This window comes from Sceloporus occidentalis, unplaced genomic scaffold (genome assembly GCF_023333645.1).
Source record: "Sceloporus occidentalis isolate IW3139 unplaced genomic scaffold, rSceOcc1.0.p SCAF_6, whole genome shotgun sequence".
NCBI lineage: Eukaryota > Metazoa > Chordata > Lepidosauria > Squamata > Phrynosomatidae > Sceloporus > Sceloporus occidentalis.
In genome coordinates, this window is record NW_028316986.1 from 23894201 (window position 1) to 23912267 (window position 18067).

An 18067-nucleotide genomic window follows, 5' to 3' on the forward strand; every position below is an offset into this window, starting at 1 on the left:
GCTTCTTTTTTTGTCCCTGGTGATGGTTGGAGTTCTTGTGTAGGTATCTCTCTCTAAGTATAGGTTTTCTGTATAGTGTGTGGCCCAAACGTAAGTTTAGTTGTTTTCTCTTTCAGAGGAAGATGACAAGTAGGGGGAAGGTTGCAGCAGTGATGAATATAGAACACTAATAGGCAAACTGTGTGCCCTTTGGACTACATGCAGCCTCCTAGCCTATTTTTGCACATGCACTTACTTAGAGGATGGTTCTCCTTCTCCAATCAGAGTATAGAGGGATTCACAGGGGGATAAAATCGGGCAGGAAAGCTTAGGGGGAAACTAACAAAGTTTATTTTGTAGATTCACTTTAGTAACTCATGTAGCTTTTCTCCCAGCTCATTGTTGTGACTCAGCTCTGACAGTTGCTAGCCCCAGGGCTCAGAGTTTTATGTAGGAACTCTTGTGTTATCTTTATTGAAGTAAATATTGATGAGCTTATGATTCAAGCAGGATATGAGTGAACATTTTGTAGGCATGACTGAATTGCCACAGTACTGCTGTGACAAGCATGTTTGGTTGTGTTACAGTGACTGGCTGCCTACTGTCCTGATGTTTTTTGCCCCTGTCCTTACTTGTGCAAACTTGATAAACATTACATATGGGAATAAAATTGATGTTTTATTAGTGTCAGATTTATAGTTTCATGTCTTGTTCAATAAACAAGACAAATTTCCCCTTCCCATGTGGGAGAAAACTGTGCTTAACTTCACACACAAACCTCCTTGTTCTGACCACAACTTGCTTTTAAGCAGATTTGAGCCTGAAACACAGCTTCCAGTTTGCTAGGACAGTTTTCCAAGGAGCCAAAATCAAGATGCTGACAGAGTAAGCCTCCCACCACCACCTCTGCATGTCAAATATCACATGCTCCAGTCAGTATTTTGAGGCTAATATTTCAGAACATGCTGCCATAGGGCAGGGGTTCCCAACCTTTTTGACTCACAGAGCCCTTTTTTAAATCAAATCCTATGGTGGAGCCCCTAAGAGGCCTACCCTATGTCTTACAAGTTAATGGTGTTTAGGAGTATACACTTGCCCCTCCGTTTTTGTGGGGATCCGTTCTGCCCCCCCCCCATGAAAACAGAAATCCACTTATATTCAAGCCCTATTGGCTTGAATGGCAGTGTGAAGAGAGCAAAAAGATGATACCCTAAACCCAAAAACAACAGGTTTGAAAGCAAAAAAAGTCTAGGGGGAAAAAACTATAATAACACAGTAATTTTATTAGAACAAAATGAAATGATAGAATGTGAGAAGAATTAAAAAGATAAAATGTATACAATCCTGCAGACTGACTTGTTTTGGTCTGTGTGCAAAACCCAAATGTAAATAAAGGGCTGGTGTTACCAAAATGTACTGGGCTAGAAAACTGTAAATCCCAAATATTGTATCAGGTGTATGGAGGTGTCATACATACAGAGTACTAGTACAGATACAAATAAGGTTCTTAACACCTCCAAGAAGATGAATAAAAGGGATAACACAGTAAGCCCATTACAACTGAGAAATAAACCAACCAAGACCAAACGCGTTTCGACTAAGAGTCTTCATCAGTGGTCAGGATTAACTGAAAAAATAAAATGAATAGGAATCACATATCAACAGGATATATGTTGGGGACCATACAGTAGATAACACATAATACAGAAATACCTGGTGTTACAGCTTGAAAAATATATAGCGAAATATGTGGAGACATCCAGTAATAGTAAGCAAGTAGTTGTCCACTATGGACTTTGTGCAGTATAGAAACTTGGATGTCATATCATTCTCGTGATAATCTCTCAGTTTCACACATATGCACCCCCTCCCTCCCTGAGTGAAGCTGAGAGTGAAGTTGCCTCCCATTAGTGAAGCTTCCCCCCCCCCCCCCCGCCTCACCAGTAAAGTGCATTGGACTGCTGGTTTGCAAGACCCGGTGAATTTTTAGGATTTGTTATTTCTGTGAAATGACACTGACTCACACCCACCCCATCTGCGATGTATTGCATGTCAGAAAATGGTGTATATGTGTTTTTCATTTAAAAAAATAGATTCTAGACATTTAAGAATCAGAATGAACTGGGCATTACAGTCACTGTGGCTGGGAAGGAAAGAGAAGTAGTGAAGACTTGTTCTAGTTCAGAAGATGGGTGAACAAATGAAAGTATTCACAGGCTGCTTTCTTCTGGTACTTGCTAACTGATCCTTTCTGAACTTGCAAAATACTGAGATGGCATTGGTTCCTGGGGTTTTTCACTTCAAGTTCAGTAGTTCAATCTTTCTCCATCTGGCATTTTCCATATGCATTGGACTTCACTTTTCACCACCCCCTACCAACAGTCTCAGCAGTTGTGGTGGTGGGGTTTGCAGTTCATCCTATATGGAAGATCCTGGGTTGAAGAAGACTATTATGGTTGATAAACTTTCTTGTGCCTAGTATTTTGTGTTCATACCAGAGAAATTATTTCAGGCTGTGCAAGTAGAACTATAAAGGAAGTCTTAAGTCATACAAACTGTTCATGGTTAAGGATAGAAAGCACAATCCATTCTCACTGTAACATTGAGAAGTTTCATGTCTCTTGCAATGGCCTTAATAATAGCTAATAGGCATCTAAAAGGGGGAATGGTTCCTTCAGTATTAATATGAACAGAGAAAATAGTTCTTGATATGTAGGCAATGTTGAGCAGGTTGTAGGAAATGAAATGAGGGTGTGGAACAAAAAGGAATATGGTCCCTGATGGAAGTTTTGTCAAGATAATTCAGTGAGACAAAAGGGGTGATTCCGAAATGCCATTACAAAAAACTGCAGACATTCATTTGTAATTAGAAGCTGAGGGAGGAACCTAATATGCCCATATAAAATTGCTTCTTGTATACCTGTGTGCAGCAGTCATAACTTTTTTATAAATTCTGTTTCTTCTCTTAAAGACCTAGCCTTGCACACAGCAGCCCAGTTTCTGCAGTAGCAGTTTGACCCAATGGAATCAAATGAAAGTGCTTTGTTTTGACAAGCTTGTAAACTCAGTTCAGAAATCTTCCACCCCAATGAATAGTCCTCCAGTATTATAAAAACAAGGCACCGTGTTAAGCTACACACAGTGTGTGTTCTATAATGTTGGAGATGCTTTGTGGCTCTGAATTCGAGGGGGTCTTCTTGCTTGAGGTAAATCAACTCCCCCTCCCTTTTTTAAAAAAATGCCTGCTAGCCAGGCCAGTTCGCAAAGGAGATATATATATATATATATATATATATAGAGAGAGAGAGAGAGAGAGAGAGAGAGAGAGAGCTTTTCTCCACAACCTTCCTGCATGGTTTCATTCCCTGATGCAGCTGACAAATGCACCCCACACACAGGCTCTCCCTGCTGGGGTAGCATTTGCCATGCTTTTTTTCTCTGTCAGAATCAGAGTATCCATATTTGCCTCACACACTCCTTCTCTGCTTTGGAAGAGGAAACTGGAGCCTCTCACTGGGGTGTTTTGGGGATTTGGGGAGGGACTTTTCAATCAATCCACTGTTCCTGTCTGCCTCTTTGTTCTGCCTTCCCCCATAACTGTGTGGCCCAGGAGTGGGCAGGTGTTTCCTCACTGGCACTTTGGGTAGGAGACCTTGCCCTTGCGAAATCATGTTGCCACCTTGGGATCAGTGGGTAGTTCTGCTGAGAGACTCCCATTGTTCTGACAGTATTTGATTTTTTGATATATTTTTTTTTGAGTGGGTCATTCTGTTAGGCTCAGTAAACAAGGGGGAGGCAGACTGCTGTTGCCTAGCAAAGAGCCCAGAACACACAGAGGTGGGACTACCCAAGAACAAAGGCAGATCTGCTGATAGCTTCCTCCCTCTTCTTATTCTTCCCTCCTTTGCTGGCTAGCGTAACAGCTTGGCCTCCTGCCAGTCGGATCACGTGAGTCCAGGTTGTCTCGCTTGCCTTTGTAGCGAACAATCTGGGCAGACTGATCTGTCCGCTGTTAAGGAGGTAAGCACCTCTTATTCAAACCTGTGGGTGTGAGGTGAGCCTTAGCGCAAAGGGGTTTGGCAACAGGGGCAGGGAGGAAATAGATAGGAGCGGGGGGCTCTTTATGAGCATGCCTGGAGTGGAGCTGTCAGTATTATGTAGTCCCTATTAGTGCCATGCATCTTGAAGAAGTCAAAGCCAGATGATTGCTTGCTGCAAAAGAGCAGAAAGCAGATCCTGCATCTTGACAAGAGATCAGGAATGGATCTATTAGATGAGGGAGTATCTTAGCTGTGCAAGATCTGTAACCCTTGCTTTTTCAGATTCCATCGCTTCTGGGGTGCGGGGGGGGGGAGATTGTGTGATTGTGCATCATATGCAAAGTTTTGTATTCCTGGCTTGTTTATTGTGCCCTGCTCCCAGCCTGCTTCTGGGTTCAAGTATGCATTAGTTGCCATTGTTTTTATCCTCTCACTTGTTTGACCAGACACTGTGAACCCTAATGTTTATTGTAGAGGCACATCTGGCACCTATGTAGTGCATCTCTATGGTTATATTCAGGGAAAACTTAGCTGTAGAGATGAGAGAATGCACAGTGAGTGTCTTACTGGAGTCTAGATGTGTAAATTAGGAGGACCGTACTTCTGAGCCTCCTTGATGGAGCTGAACAATTAACTGCCACCTTACTTTCTCTTTCCCACTGCATTTCCTCCAGACTCTCCAGTAAACATCCTGGATATTTTTTACTAAGGAACTGGGCCCAGGGTTTGGCCATCAAAGCGTTTTCTTCTAGTTCATAAGCTGTAGTAATATGTCTCAAAATACAGAGGGGAATCCTGTTGTAGGGAGGAATGAGAAATAACCTGAAGACTTTCTCTTTTTCCTTTCTGTTACTATGTTGGAACAATTTGTCCGTAATCTGGTCTGTTCCGTGCTGGATCTCCATGACCTCTGGGCTCATTGTGATTCCCCTTGTGCTCTTAAATGGCAGCTAAATCAGCTTTCTTGATTCCCAATGGTGTGGGGGCGGTAAGAAAATGTCAGCCCTTATCTTTACCTATATGTGCTACTGCTGGTGACAGGTCATGCTCATGCTCTATAGTAATACTACCTTTTCTTTCTCCTCCTTTAGGTGGAGGGAATAGCTGAAAGACTATGTCCACAATGGTGTACCCCAGGGAAGAAAAAATGGACAAACTAAGCCAAGAGGAGATCATTTCCAACACAAAACTGGTCATGCAGGGGCTGGAGGCACTGAAGAACGAACACAACTCAATTTTGCACAGCTTGCTGGAAACCATTAAGTGTCTAAAGAAGGATGAGGAAGCCAATCTTGTGCATGAAAAAGCCAACCTACTGCGCAAGTCAGTGGAGATGATTGAGCTGGGGCTTGGAGAGGCACAGGTGAGCTGCAATCTCTTGAAGAGTACTTTATTGTGATACACAAGTCCAGCAGAAGAAGCTAAACAGAAATAATAAATAAGTAATTGAATATATTCAGTCATGAATAAGTCATTGAATACGTAGACTAGGGTGATTGAAGATAAATGCACTTATCACATATTGCTTAGGTATAGGCAGGGCTGTGTGTTTTTCACTCTTTCACAGAATCACCGATCAATCAAAGTCTTAGACATAGAAATCAAACATCTTATAAATGTAGCTTCCTTTCTTTTTTTAAATGCAATTTTAATGCATTTTTTAAACCTTATAGTTATATAGTTACTTAAAATTCAAGTGAAATTGCTGAACTGGAAGCATAATGCAATTGGATTTCCATTTCTTCCTTGGGTGTCCAAAGGCAAATTTGCAAAATAAGCAGACATACACTTACTCAGATTTGGGACATTTGCATGTTAGAGGGTTCATCTCTTATAGATGCCAAAAAGTGGGTAGACTCAGTCTAGAATTGTGACAATTCTAGCCAAATGCACACAGCTTTCTGTCCCTTGACAACAGAGACAGTGAATGCTGGATACAGCTAGGAGGCAATGATGGTATTCCCCGAGAGGCTGCATACTTCCAACTATGAGTTGAACATTTAATATTCTAGTTTGAGATGTGTGACTAGATGCAAGCACTTAGATACTTTCAGCTCCATCTTAGATAATGATCATAATTCCAGTGGGCCTAAGCACTTCCAGTGCTGGTTTCTCCACTGACGTTTGGCTTGGCTGCACAGGAAGCTTTTGGATACATTGTTAAGGGACAGTCAGGCAGGCACTTAGCATGTATTAAGCAACAACAAGCATTTCTTACTTTTCTTGGGCCAGGTGATGATGGCTCTGTCAAATCATCTGAATGCAGTTGAGTCTGAGAAACAGAAACTAAGGGCCCAGGTGCGCCGGCTGTGCCAAGAAAACCAATGGCTGCGGGACGAGCTGGCAAACACCCAGCAGAAGCTGCAACGCAGTGAGCAGACGGTGGCACAACTTGAGGAGGAAAAGAAACATCTGGAGTTCATGAACCAGCTGAAGAAATATGATGAGGACGTGTCTCCATCAGTAAGCATCAAAAGGGGATAGGGAGAGTTTTCTGCAGAGAACACCTGTGGCTTACTTGGAGGCCCCCCACCAGAGGCCAGTAGCAGTGATTATTCTTGATAGTGGATGAGTCAGTCTGATCTGAATCTCATTGAGATAAGGCAGAGCTTCCTTGCCTTTGGAATTGAACTGGTGTTGCTTTGATGAGAAAGAAAACATTTTAGTGGACTTGGGTAAATATAAGTGTAAAGATTCATCACTGCTCAAATATTCACAAGTTTATACTCATTTTTAAATTTCATTTCATTTGTGGTTCTCTTTTCTCAGGAGGAGAAAGAAGGCGATTCCACAAAAGATTCTTTGGATGACTTGTTTCCAAATGAGGAAGAGGATCAGGGCCAAGGGTGTAGGTTACATTTCTTCCTTCTTTAATAAGGGAGGAATGGGAGGCAGCCATGAAGGCTAAATTGAACTGTCTTTATACTGGTGTATCAGCAAATTTACTGGCTAGCTTGAAATTAAGAAAATGGAGCAGGTGGCAGTTCTCAGCTTTATGACTTAGGCATAACATGACAATGCAACCTATTTACTAATGTGATGTATGCTTGCAGTGCCTCACCAACACAGCAGTGCAGTAGCAGCTGCCCAGCAAGGTGGATATGAGATTCCTGCACGCCTTCGTACACTCCATAACCTGGTGATTCAGTATGCTTCACAGGGACGCTATGAGGTGGCTGTGCCTCTCTGCAAACAGGCGCTGGAGGACTTGGAAAAGACATCAGGCCATGATCATCCTGATGTAGCCACAATGCTAAACATCTTGGCTTTAGTATATAGGTGAGTGATGGGAATCCCCACTATTGATGGTTTAAAAGATATAGGTTGTACAAATATGCAGGTATGAAACACTTCTAGGATAGAAAAATGGAGCTGTGTGGAGAGAGCTCCACATGTTGAGCTTGAAATGGAAAATTGAGTAGAAAATTGAATGCAGTAAATTCACTTCCTCTGATGTGAATTTTTGTATTGTACTGTATCTGTAAAATGTCTCGCTACAGGGATCAGAACAAATACAAGGAGGCAGCTCACCTGCTAAATGATGCACTTTCCATTAGGGAAAAGACACTTGGCAAGGATCATCCTGCAGTAAGTAGTCATTTCTCTCAGTTTTACCAGGTGGGAAGGTCTGAGTAGATGGAAGGTGGAATGTAGCTTTGCAGTCAGATAAACCACAGAAATGTTGCAGGCAATCAGACATCAGAAGGATAACATGTGTAGACTTCAGGTTTGGCCACATTTGTTGGAGGAAGCAAAAAGAAAGAATTGGGTTTTTTCTGTGAAAACTTTCATTGGAACAAAGAGGTGTTAAAGGCATCAGTTGAGCATGAGGCAGGATGACCTTTTTACAGGCCATTCAACTACAAACTAAGGGCATGAAATCACTGTGAAGGAAATCTGGCCAAACATCTTAGAATATTAATGGGTATGATAGGTGGTTATTCAATGGTTATTTATGATGATGGCTGTTTATTACTTCCAGTATCAGAGGTCGTATGATTTTTGATACCAGTTGCCGAGGAACTCAAACCATAAGCTCTTATGTTCACCTATTAAAGGAGAAGCAGGAAAATGGAGGAAGTATTTCTGGAGTCTTACTGGTATAGAACAAAGAGGATCAATGTCCTGCTTCTCTGCAACCCTACTTCTTGTACAGTCAGCCAAATGGATCTTAAAGAACCACAAGCATAGCGCTACAGCTCTGGATTGTAATTTCTTTCTTCTGGCTCCCTATGATAATTTCTTGGCTCTCATATAGGCCTGCTTATGTTTTTTTTACAGGTTGCAGCAACCCTGAATAACCTGGCTGTCCTCTATGGCAAAAGGGGAAAATACAAGGAGGCAGAACCATTGTGCAAGCGAGCATTGGAAATCCGGGAAAAGGTCTCTCTCTCTCTCTCTCTCTCTCTCTCTCTCTCTCTCTCTGTGTGTGTGTGTGTGTGTGTGTCTTTCTTTTGGAGCAGAAAAGGCCAGGATATTGGGCAATTAACTGGTGGGGCTCTACAGTCCAACTAATCTCTACAAAATACATTTTCACCAGGAAAGGAGAATATGTGCAAATGAAGAAAAATCCCCAGCCAGAGACTGATGTCAAACTGTATGGAAAGAGTAAGGGATGGCAGCTGCCAGGATTTGGGGAGCTGTGTTGGTCCCACACAAGATCCCAGAGGGCTACACACTTTGTTGTTGCCCTTCCCATCATAAAATTGTAGAGCCGGGGGTGGGGGGGAACCAGGACAGTGACTTTCTTTCTGTGAAAAAAGATGTATCACTAACTTGAAAAAAGATGATCAGGGCCCTACAATTCCTCAAACCATGGCAAGATTGCAAATAATACCTCTCTAGAGGCTCAGGTTGGGGGCTCTTGCCCTTTTAAAGGTAGTAAAATATTCTGCCCTCCTCCTTTTTTCAGGAATGGACAGTTGCAGATACACTTGAAGGTAGAAAAAACAACCTTGGAGGTGCATGTGACCTGCAGTCTGTACTTTGCTCACCTCAACGTAGAGAAAATTGCACATAATGACATAATATTTTTTTATTTCTTACAAGCCTCTCCCCAAGGCTTGAGAAAAGGTATAACATAGATTTAAACACATAAAATCATGGTTGAAGTAAATGTGTCCCAGGGGACCTGAGTGTATGGGGCAGATTATATGGGAAGAGGCGATCCTGTAGGTAACCTGGACACAAATTATATAGGGCTTTAAAGGTAATAACCAAAATTTTGTCCTTCCTTCCTTCCATCCACCCATCCATTAATTTTCTGTATCTTTTTCTTTCCTTTCAGGTTCTTGGTAAAGATCACCCAGATGTGGCCAAACAGTTAAATAACTTGGCATTGCTATGCCAGAATCAGGGCAAATATGAAGAAGTAGAATATTACTACCGCCGAGCATTGGAGATCTACGAATCCCGCCTGGGGCCTGATGACCCAAATGTGGCCAAAACAAAGAACAATCTGGTGAGTCTACTGTATGATGTGAGGACTGTTCAAGCATCTCTGTGTGCGTGTGTGTGTGTGTGTGACATTTTCTGAGCTGCATTTAAAATATTGTTCATTTAATCTGTGACAGGCCTCTTGCTATTTGAAACAAGGCAAATACAAAGATGCAGAGGTACTCTACAAGGAAATCCTCACCCGTGCCCACGTGAAGGAATTTGGCTCTGTGGATGGTATGTACACAAACATCAAGGTGTCATTGTGGGTGCAAAGATGGTAGGGCTTCAAAAGAGCCTGGCAAAGGGAGTAGGCTGAAGTTGAGACACCTAAATGAAGGGGCATTTTTATTACCAGACACTAGTATACAGAGTCAGCAATTTGCAGTGTTGCTCCTGGTTCTGACCAAGAGCCCATTAGTTGTCTTAGCACATTCTGATAAAGGGAGGGAAAGCTATGTGTTGTATATGCAGCTCCCTCTCTCACACAGAGAGAAATCTCTTAGCATGTTTGACATTACCCATCTTCTTTATGGCCTAGCTGACAAAAACATTCCTGTCAAAGGAAAACTAGAAAATTGGTTTAAAATCCAACACATCAGCATCTTCATTCACTGACTGTAAATGGGTAGCAAGGGTTTCTCTAGAAATACCAACAGAGTGTGTGCTTTTCCTGTTTCCCCCCTGCTCCTACAGATGAACACAAGCCAATATGGATGCATGCAGAAGAAAGGGAGGAGATGAGCAAGGTGAGTGCAAGAATATTATTCTGACAGGGAATCATAACTGATGACAGGTGGAACGTGGCACATACCTAAGCTTGTCTTCTTCACTGATCATTGACTGAGTGGAATCACAGAAATGGTAACATTCTTTCTTTGTCTTAGAGAAAGGATGGGGAACCAGTGATCCTCCAGTTGATGATGGACTGTAACTCCAGCCAGCTGTAGCCAGTATGGCCAGTGGTCACAAATTCTGGGAGTTGTAGTCCATCAACATCTGGAGATTCCCAATCCCCAGCTTAGAGTGAGTTTCTCTGATGGTGCCGAATCTGGTTGTTAATAACCACAAAGACCACTAAATGCTCAATGCAGTAGTATTTTGGGGTGGGACAGGGAGGAGGAGGAGGGCAGGAGTAACTGGGGAGTACCAGCTAGATTATCCACTAGCTTTCCATAGCAGGAAATGGAGCTGATTGTCTTGTTCTTCCTGTGCCTTGCATATTTTCTTTTTGTTATAGTGCACTCCCTAGGACGTACTGGAGAGTGGAAGATGGAGGGATTACGGCAGGTTTCTGGGCCACAGACACTTCAGAACCAGGAAGTTAAAGATTGCTTATTTGGAAGGCCATTTGCCTGACCAGGAAAAAATAATTTCTTGAGCCTGAGATACAAGGAATAGAAAGAAGCTGCAGTCTTCTGCACCATCACCTCCTCATGAACACCTTCTGTTCCTAATTGTAGAAAGGAAAGACTTAGATTGGAAAGAGACCAAGATATTTATTAGAACAACATCTACTTTAAGGTCCTTAGGAGAAAGATTCCACCCTTTGGTGCAGTGACCAATGGCCCTGGCTTCTTCTGGGAGATCTACATATTGTTAAGAATATTTAGGAAGTTGCTCTAGGTCTGATCAGTGCTGTATTGCAGCCAGAGTTCATGGGGTTGAAGCCCTCATAGAAATGCAGGAAGGGAAGGGAGTGGATGGAATTTTGAAGCAGCAATATACTGTAAACTTATCTTGTCATGCGAAGTATTTTGGTGTGGCTTGATCATAATAGGTAATTAAAAACCATTAGATTTGCAAACAACTTGTTCCTGGTAGAGATGGGAACTGCTAGACATAGCTGCCTGTACTTTTGAACCTTCCTTGGGGTGCAGCTATGAGAGGTGTCATGATGATCACCTGCACTTTGAAATTTACCACTATACCACTGCTTCTGAGACTTTCTGTACTAACTAGTTCAACACAGCATAGAAATTCCCCATACCTTATGTCTGATAGAGGTTAATGAAGTTCTTTTTTCTCATTCCCTTCTCCGCCCCTAATACACAAATTTGACTCATTAGGAAAAATCAAGAGTCGAGCTATTTGGGTCACCTCCTCTCCAGAAGTATGCTGGGCACTTTTCCCTGCACCATAGTCTGAAATATTATAAAATTCTATGTAAAGTCCATATAAGTTCTAAATAAGAAACAATTGAAAGTTATCTCTGTTCAGGCAGCATGTTGGGTGTTATGGGCAGAAACAGTTGCAGAAATGTGGTAACCTGAATCCACCTTACTTTCCTGCAGTATCTTCCATCACTGGACTTGATCTACTTCCTCAGATGCAAATGGACTAAAGCCTAGTACAGATGGGCAGGAAGGGACGGTGAGACGCCGCCCCTTTCTGCCCCAAATCATTACCGCGCTAACCACACAGGCACGGCAACGATCCCCTCCAAAAAGGAGCTGTGAAAAGCAGCTCCTTTCCACGCCGCTACCAAGGTGCCCTCCCCCCATTTGGATGCGGCGCACAAGGCATATCATTGGCGCATGTGGCGTGTGGATGTGCATGTGCCCAAAATGGTGCTGGGAGAGCTCTGCTCCCCCAAGTCCTAATTTCGGCCCCAGGCGGTCTGTACCAGGCCTAAGTCTAGGAAAGCTGATGCTATAACTTCTTTCACTCAGTTAATCTCAAAGGTACTACAGGATCCCTTTGCATACTGATATTGCAGACTAACATGACTGTGTCTCTGAGTTCCATCAGTAGATCACTTCTTCACTAGCATGACTGCTCTGACTCACCAGTAACTTTATCTCTAATAGGACCTTATCACTGTTAGGTGAGTGAGTAGAAGAAGACAGAGTGTAGACCCAGAGCTTTTCCTCTTCTGTGTCCTTTATTCAGCAAGCATTTTGATTTGTTTAGTGATGAAGGCCCAGTTCACACTTCAGGCAGCAAATGTGTTTATACTCCTTGAAATAGAACAAGCAGTGATCCATCTATCTCAGTATTCCCTATTATGCTTGTTAGCAGCCTTTCTTATCATCTGCTACTTGACTGTTTAAACTGAAGATGTCAAGAATTGAAGCTGGGATGTTTGGTACACAAGGCATGTCTTCCACCAGTGAGCTATGGTTCTTCCCTACATGAGAATGACATAGGTGAAGTGAAGAATTGAGTCTGTAACACAGCAAACACCCATCTGAGCTTGAAGGTCATTTAGCCCTGCATGCCTGTTTATTTCCTATATTATGGTACTTAGCATCAGTGCACTTGCATGTATAACAGCATTATATAAAAGCCTCTAATTCATTGCCTCTGTAAAGTGTGAGGATTGGTCCTCATTTCTAGAAGCTCAGGAAGACACTAAATAAACCAGTGCAGTAATTGTCAGACGTTTTATATGTTTGGCAACTGCTGAAAGAACTTCATGTTGTATGTTGAATTAATGGGAACATTCATCTTGCTTTTTAGAGAATCTTGATGGTTAATATTTAAGGAAAATGAGCTAGAGGAATATTTAGTGCTCAGTAGTTTCACATGCTGTTATAGTAATTAGCAAGTCATCTGTGGAATTTGGTGCCAGGAATGGCCTGAGAAAGGAGGAGTAGACTTAAGCAAGCCATGAAGTCAGTGGCTAAACAGTGTCAAGAACTGTGGCCTTCCAGCTAATTTGTTCCTTAACAGCTAAGATACATCAGCTTTTCTCTAAATGGAGAAGTGAGCCACAACTTTCCAGAATTACACACAGAGGACATTTTCAAGAAATGAAGAAGAGTGAGATCACATGTTGGTTTTGGAATATGGAGGTCCTCTTCAGTAATGCAATCATTCTGTTATCATCCTCTCTAATGTTTTCTTCTACTGACATTCTTGGTTTCTTTTTCTTTTTCATGCTATTAAAAGCCATAAAACCAGTCATAGTAAAGCACTGCTTTTACACATTTCATCAATATAGCATACTAACTTTATAAATACAGCCCAAGGCCATACTTGTGTACTCAGAAGTAAATCTATTGAATATAGAGGTTTGTGTATGACTTCAGCTTTATTGCATTCTTGTGGGAAACATGTCCGCCAGATGTTGTTGATCAACTCCCATAATTCCTTATCATTAGCTATGGACTAGGGGCACTGAATTACAGTCCAACAGCATCCTGTGGGGCACCTATTTCCCAACCCCAGAACTTGAAAAAGTTCCTTTTTGGACTGCATTTCCCAGAATCCTCCAGCCAGCACAGTCATGTGCTTTTCTGAGAAAAATTAATTTTCTGAGTTCTCTCAAGCCCTGGTAAACAGATTTGAGCTAGTTGTATACATTTCCTGTGAATACTTAACTTGGGAGGGGTAATTTGGGCAGGAAGATGATTTACTAGGACACTGGTATAATTCAAAGATACAGCAGTGTTAATCTGCAGAATCAGTATGTAGAGAGATCTTGTAGCACCTTTGAGACTAACTGAAAGGAAGAAGTTGACAACATGAGCTTTTGTAGATTAAAGTCTATAGAAGGTCATGCTGCCAACTTCTTTCTTTCAGTGATGGCTAGCATCCTTTTTCATGATTCTAAAGTAATACCCTTGGATAAAAATACTTAAAATTATCTCACCCTGAGAGATCCATGATACATGTGGCTATTGAGGAGGAGAATGGAATTTTATGGGGTAAAAAGATGGTCCTTATTTATAAATAGAAGTAGGAATCATGCAGCTCTCCAAATGCTGCCAAACTGCCTCTCCCATCAGTCCTAGTCAGCATAACCAATGCTAAGGAATGTTGTAGGTTGCAGACTAATAGCATCTGAAAGGCCACATGATGTTTCCACCACTAGTGCAGAAATGCTTGGGTGCTATCTTCTTAAAGTTTCAGTGCAAGTCGATCAGCTCTTGTGGGGTGGAAATGGATTATCATACAAGGAAAAATCGAGTTATATGCTCTTGGTATATAAGCAGGAGCCACCCTGAAATAAATGGGACTGTTTCGGGTGTCAGTACGAATAAACATGCAGGTTAAAATTCTGCTTCCTTTGGAGAAGACTAAATCCAAACAATATGCTTATAGTGTCCTCCCGACTTGGGAGGGGAATGAAGCTACTGACAAAACAACAATAAATAGACATGTGAAATGCTGGAAACACCAGATTACAAGATCAGATATTTTTTCAAGTTAATAATCAAGATCCTTTCTTTTCTGAGTTACAGTTTGCCCTTACTGTTCTGACCTGAAAATGACTAGATAAGTTGACATGAATCCCACCTGACCTTATCTAGAAATGTTATGGAAATCTTTAAGAGATGTAACAGCTGCCCTCCTTTGGCTTACACTATCATTTTCATGCAGTCATCAGCAAAGTGCCACAGGAAGATGTACTAAAACAGGCTTGGACGTATTTTGGGGGCATTCTGTTACTTGTAATGAATCCATATTATAAATAGTGCTATTAAGGACTACTAAGTCCCTCCCTTTGAGTATCTATCTGCCACTTCGAACAAATTTATTTGTCACCTAGTCTTGCTGATATACCCTGATTATGCATTAACCTGGTATGAGATGGACTGGAGGTCAGTGACACAACATATGCTTTGTATGCAAAATGGAACAAGTCCAGTCCCTGTTATCATCTGGTGGGAATGGGAGAGACTGTTGCACAAAATGTTGCCAGTTACAGTTGACCATACTAGGCTAGGTGGGCCCATGACATGACATGGCAACTGTAAGGCAACTTCCTATGTTCCTATCACCACTTTTTGGACACATTTAGCATTTAAATATTGTTAACCCAAGCTGTGGCCAGTTTGGGAGCCTTCAGATGCCATGCCAGATAATTGATTGGTGGAAGAAAGGATTTTTTGAGGGGATTTCTTTTAATCAGGAAGTCCATCTAAGCTTAGGAAAGAAAGAATGTGTTGGAGCCCTGGGCCTTGGCTGAGAGCCCCAGAGAATGCAGACGGGACAAAACAGAGCTGCTAATGATTGGGCACAGTTCCAGTGGGAAGTCTTGCAAGCCAGGAATTTTGTTCCCAGGGTGAGGGCATATATTGAACACAGTGCTGAACTTTGGAGCATGGCTTTCTATGTCTGGCCAAGCCTCTAAACATCCTTGGGGGGGGGGGAGTCTGGTTATCTGGGATAGGGATATATAAAATTATCCTTGGTGTTAACAAAGTGGGTAGGAAGGAAAATTAGATCTTTATATCACAACACTAAATCCCCAAATCTATCCAGTTGTGGAAAACCTGGGACAGACAAAAATAGGTGCTTCATCTAGCACAGTTGAATTATGGAATCTATTTCCAGAAGATGTTGTCATGCTGTTTGGATGGATGGCTTTAAAAATAAATGAAGCAAATTGATATGCAATTATCCATATCTGATCAGCATGCCAGAAGCAGTATACCAGTTGATACTTGTTGCTGGGAGCACAAGTAGATGAGTGCTCTGTGTTCATGTTTTTCTTGTGGTCTTCCCAGAGCTCCTTAGTTGACTGCTATGAGAACAAAATGCTAGATAGGATTTTAGTCTTATCAAACATGGTTCTTACATTAAATAGTGCTGTCAGAAGCTTTCCTCAGTTTTAACCCTTGCTGAAGTAATCAGTTTGCATTAAGCTCTTTGAAGATTTCTTCTTCATGTGCATTTTGCAGCTTACAATGTGTCTCACAGTTAAACACAGTTAAGTGTGTGGCTCAGTGTAAACTAGTGAACTTCTAGAAGAACTTCTAAGTCCCAGAAGTTGCTTTACTGGCTTATGCATAAGTGGGAGAGACAAATGCAGTCCTCGCAGTATGTTTTTGTATATACACACTGGCACAGCCACCCCCTTTTAATACTATCAAATTACATAACTAAAGATAATGTACTGTTCTGTTGCCATGGTCTCGGGGGTCTCCCAGGGGTGCCTGTTAAGATACAAACTTGATAGTCAAATTCTTTGCAGAATTAGGGGACAAATGATCTCAGACACTTTTTTCTGTTGTCTTTTTAAATCTTCCTTCTGAATTGCAGTGGCTGCAAACTAATCTTCCCAGTATCTCATATTTCACTCTGTAGTTTCCATACACCAGCAATTTCCAAAGTGATAACTATGTAAGAATTCTGTGGCACTTTTAAGATTAACCAATCTATTATAGTATGAGCTTTCATGAACAATAGCTCATTTCTTCATATGCAAAGAGTATATTTCAAAGGTGCCAAAATATAGTCAGTGACATTTAAGTTATTAATACTGGCCATAAACAAAACAGTTAATGGTAATACAAACATTCTGGTTCTTAGTAAATACATACATTGTGATTATCTGTTTTCCAGTACAAATTTCTGATGATCCTCTGAAGAACAGAGAGAGGGAGATGAATAATATTTCATCAGAGGTTTAAGACTATTACTAGAATTTTGAAATGGGACAATAAAGTTTTATGTATTAGAGTCAGTGTGGTATAGTGGTGTGAGCATTGCACTACAACTTTGGAGACCAGAGTTCAAATCCTCAGCCATGAAAAACCACTGGGTGACCTTGGGCAAGTCACACTCAGCCTCAGAAGGAATCAAAGGCAAACTCTCTCTGACAAGAAAACCCTGTGATAGATTCACCTTGGGGTTCCCATGAGTTGAAAACTACTTGAAAGTGCACAACAACAAGCATGATGAAGACTAAGGCTTTCACGGCTGGCATCCATAGTTTTTTTGTGGGTATTTCAAGCTATGAGGCTGTGTTCTAGAAGAGTTTATGCCTGACGTTTCACCAGCAGCTGTGGCTGGCACCTTCAGAGAAAGATGAAGATGCCAGCCACAGCTGCTGATGAAATGTTAAGAAAAAAATCTTCTAGAACATGGCCTCATAGCCTGACCCTCCCCCCCCAAAAAAAAAAAACCAACAAGCATGCTGCTTGTGATAACTCCCCCAATTAGATCCAGAATATTTGGGTAACGTTTGGCCAATGTTATTGAGTCTTTAAGGTTGCCAAGGGCTTTCTGTGATTTCATTGCAAAGGTCAAGCTCAGCCACCCTTTAGAAACAGGATGCTTTATTACTTTATATCAGGGAGAGATCATTTTATTAGTTAGTTTCAGTATATTGCCAGTGGTTTGTGCCAGGTAGATTCCAGAGTGGTAGACATGTTGGCTTGTTTCAGGGGTGGGATCTTGTGGCATGTTAAAAATGGGATTCCATTTCTAGATGTGGGGCTTTAGTTATCATTCTAATGGCAATGTATATAGTTGCAAAATGTACCAGTGCAGGAGGTAGCATGGTTGTAAAATGATTTAAGACTAGCAGATTTATGCTGTTGCTTTTCTTTTATTCCGACCAGGAATGCAGGCAGAAGTGGTGCTTTTTGTGAAGTGGTGCTTTGGTAATCTGACAAGTCTTCTTTTCTTCCTCCCATACTTCTTTTCCAGAGCAAACACCGAGAAAACACTCCCTATGCAGAGTATGGTGGCTGGTACAAGGCCTGCAAGGTCAGCAGGTATGGTGTGGTATTGACCAGGGTTTCTCATCCTCTTATATGTTATTCATTTTTATGCTGTTTGGAAAGTTTTAATTTTCCTTATGAACCAAAAGTCTCCTTACTTTTGAAACAAGGAAGAAATGTGAGTGTGGGCACAAAAAAGGAAAAAAGGAGAGT

The 18067-nt window shown here is 41.6% G+C and overlaps 1 protein-coding gene across 7 annotated transcripts in view; it reads left to right on the plus strand.

Annotated features, from left to right (window-relative positions):
- The window catches only part of KLC4 (kinesin light chain 4), a 74374-nt gene that overhangs the window by 24303 nt on the left and 32004 nt on the right, over nucleotides 1–18067 (plus strand). For 6 of the 7 annotated variants that reach the window (XM_089529108.1, XM_089529111.1, XM_089529112.1 and 3 more), the window contains exons 2-11: nucleotides 5111–5382; nucleotides 6252–6482; nucleotides 6789–6867; nucleotides 7073–7298; nucleotides 7520–7607; nucleotides 8301–8402; nucleotides 9307–9480; nucleotides 9593–9692; nucleotides 10152–10204; nucleotides 17841–17908. In XM_089529108.1, the coding sequence (XP_089385234.1) occupies nucleotides 5134–5382; nucleotides 6252–6482; nucleotides 6789–6867; nucleotides 7073–7298; nucleotides 7520–7607; nucleotides 8301–8402; nucleotides 9307–9480; nucleotides 9593–9692; nucleotides 10152–10204; nucleotides 17841–17908 (1370 nt within the window). In that variant the 5' untranslated portion in view covers nucleotides 5111–5133. Of the gene's footprint in view, nucleotides 1–3925; nucleotides 4000–5110; nucleotides 5383–6251; nucleotides 6483–6788; nucleotides 6868–7072; nucleotides 7299–7519; nucleotides 7608–8300; nucleotides 8403–9306; nucleotides 9481–9592; nucleotides 9693–10151; nucleotides 10205–17840; nucleotides 17909–18067 lie in introns of those variants that run through there. The other variant, XM_089529109.1, reaches the window with a different exon arrangement.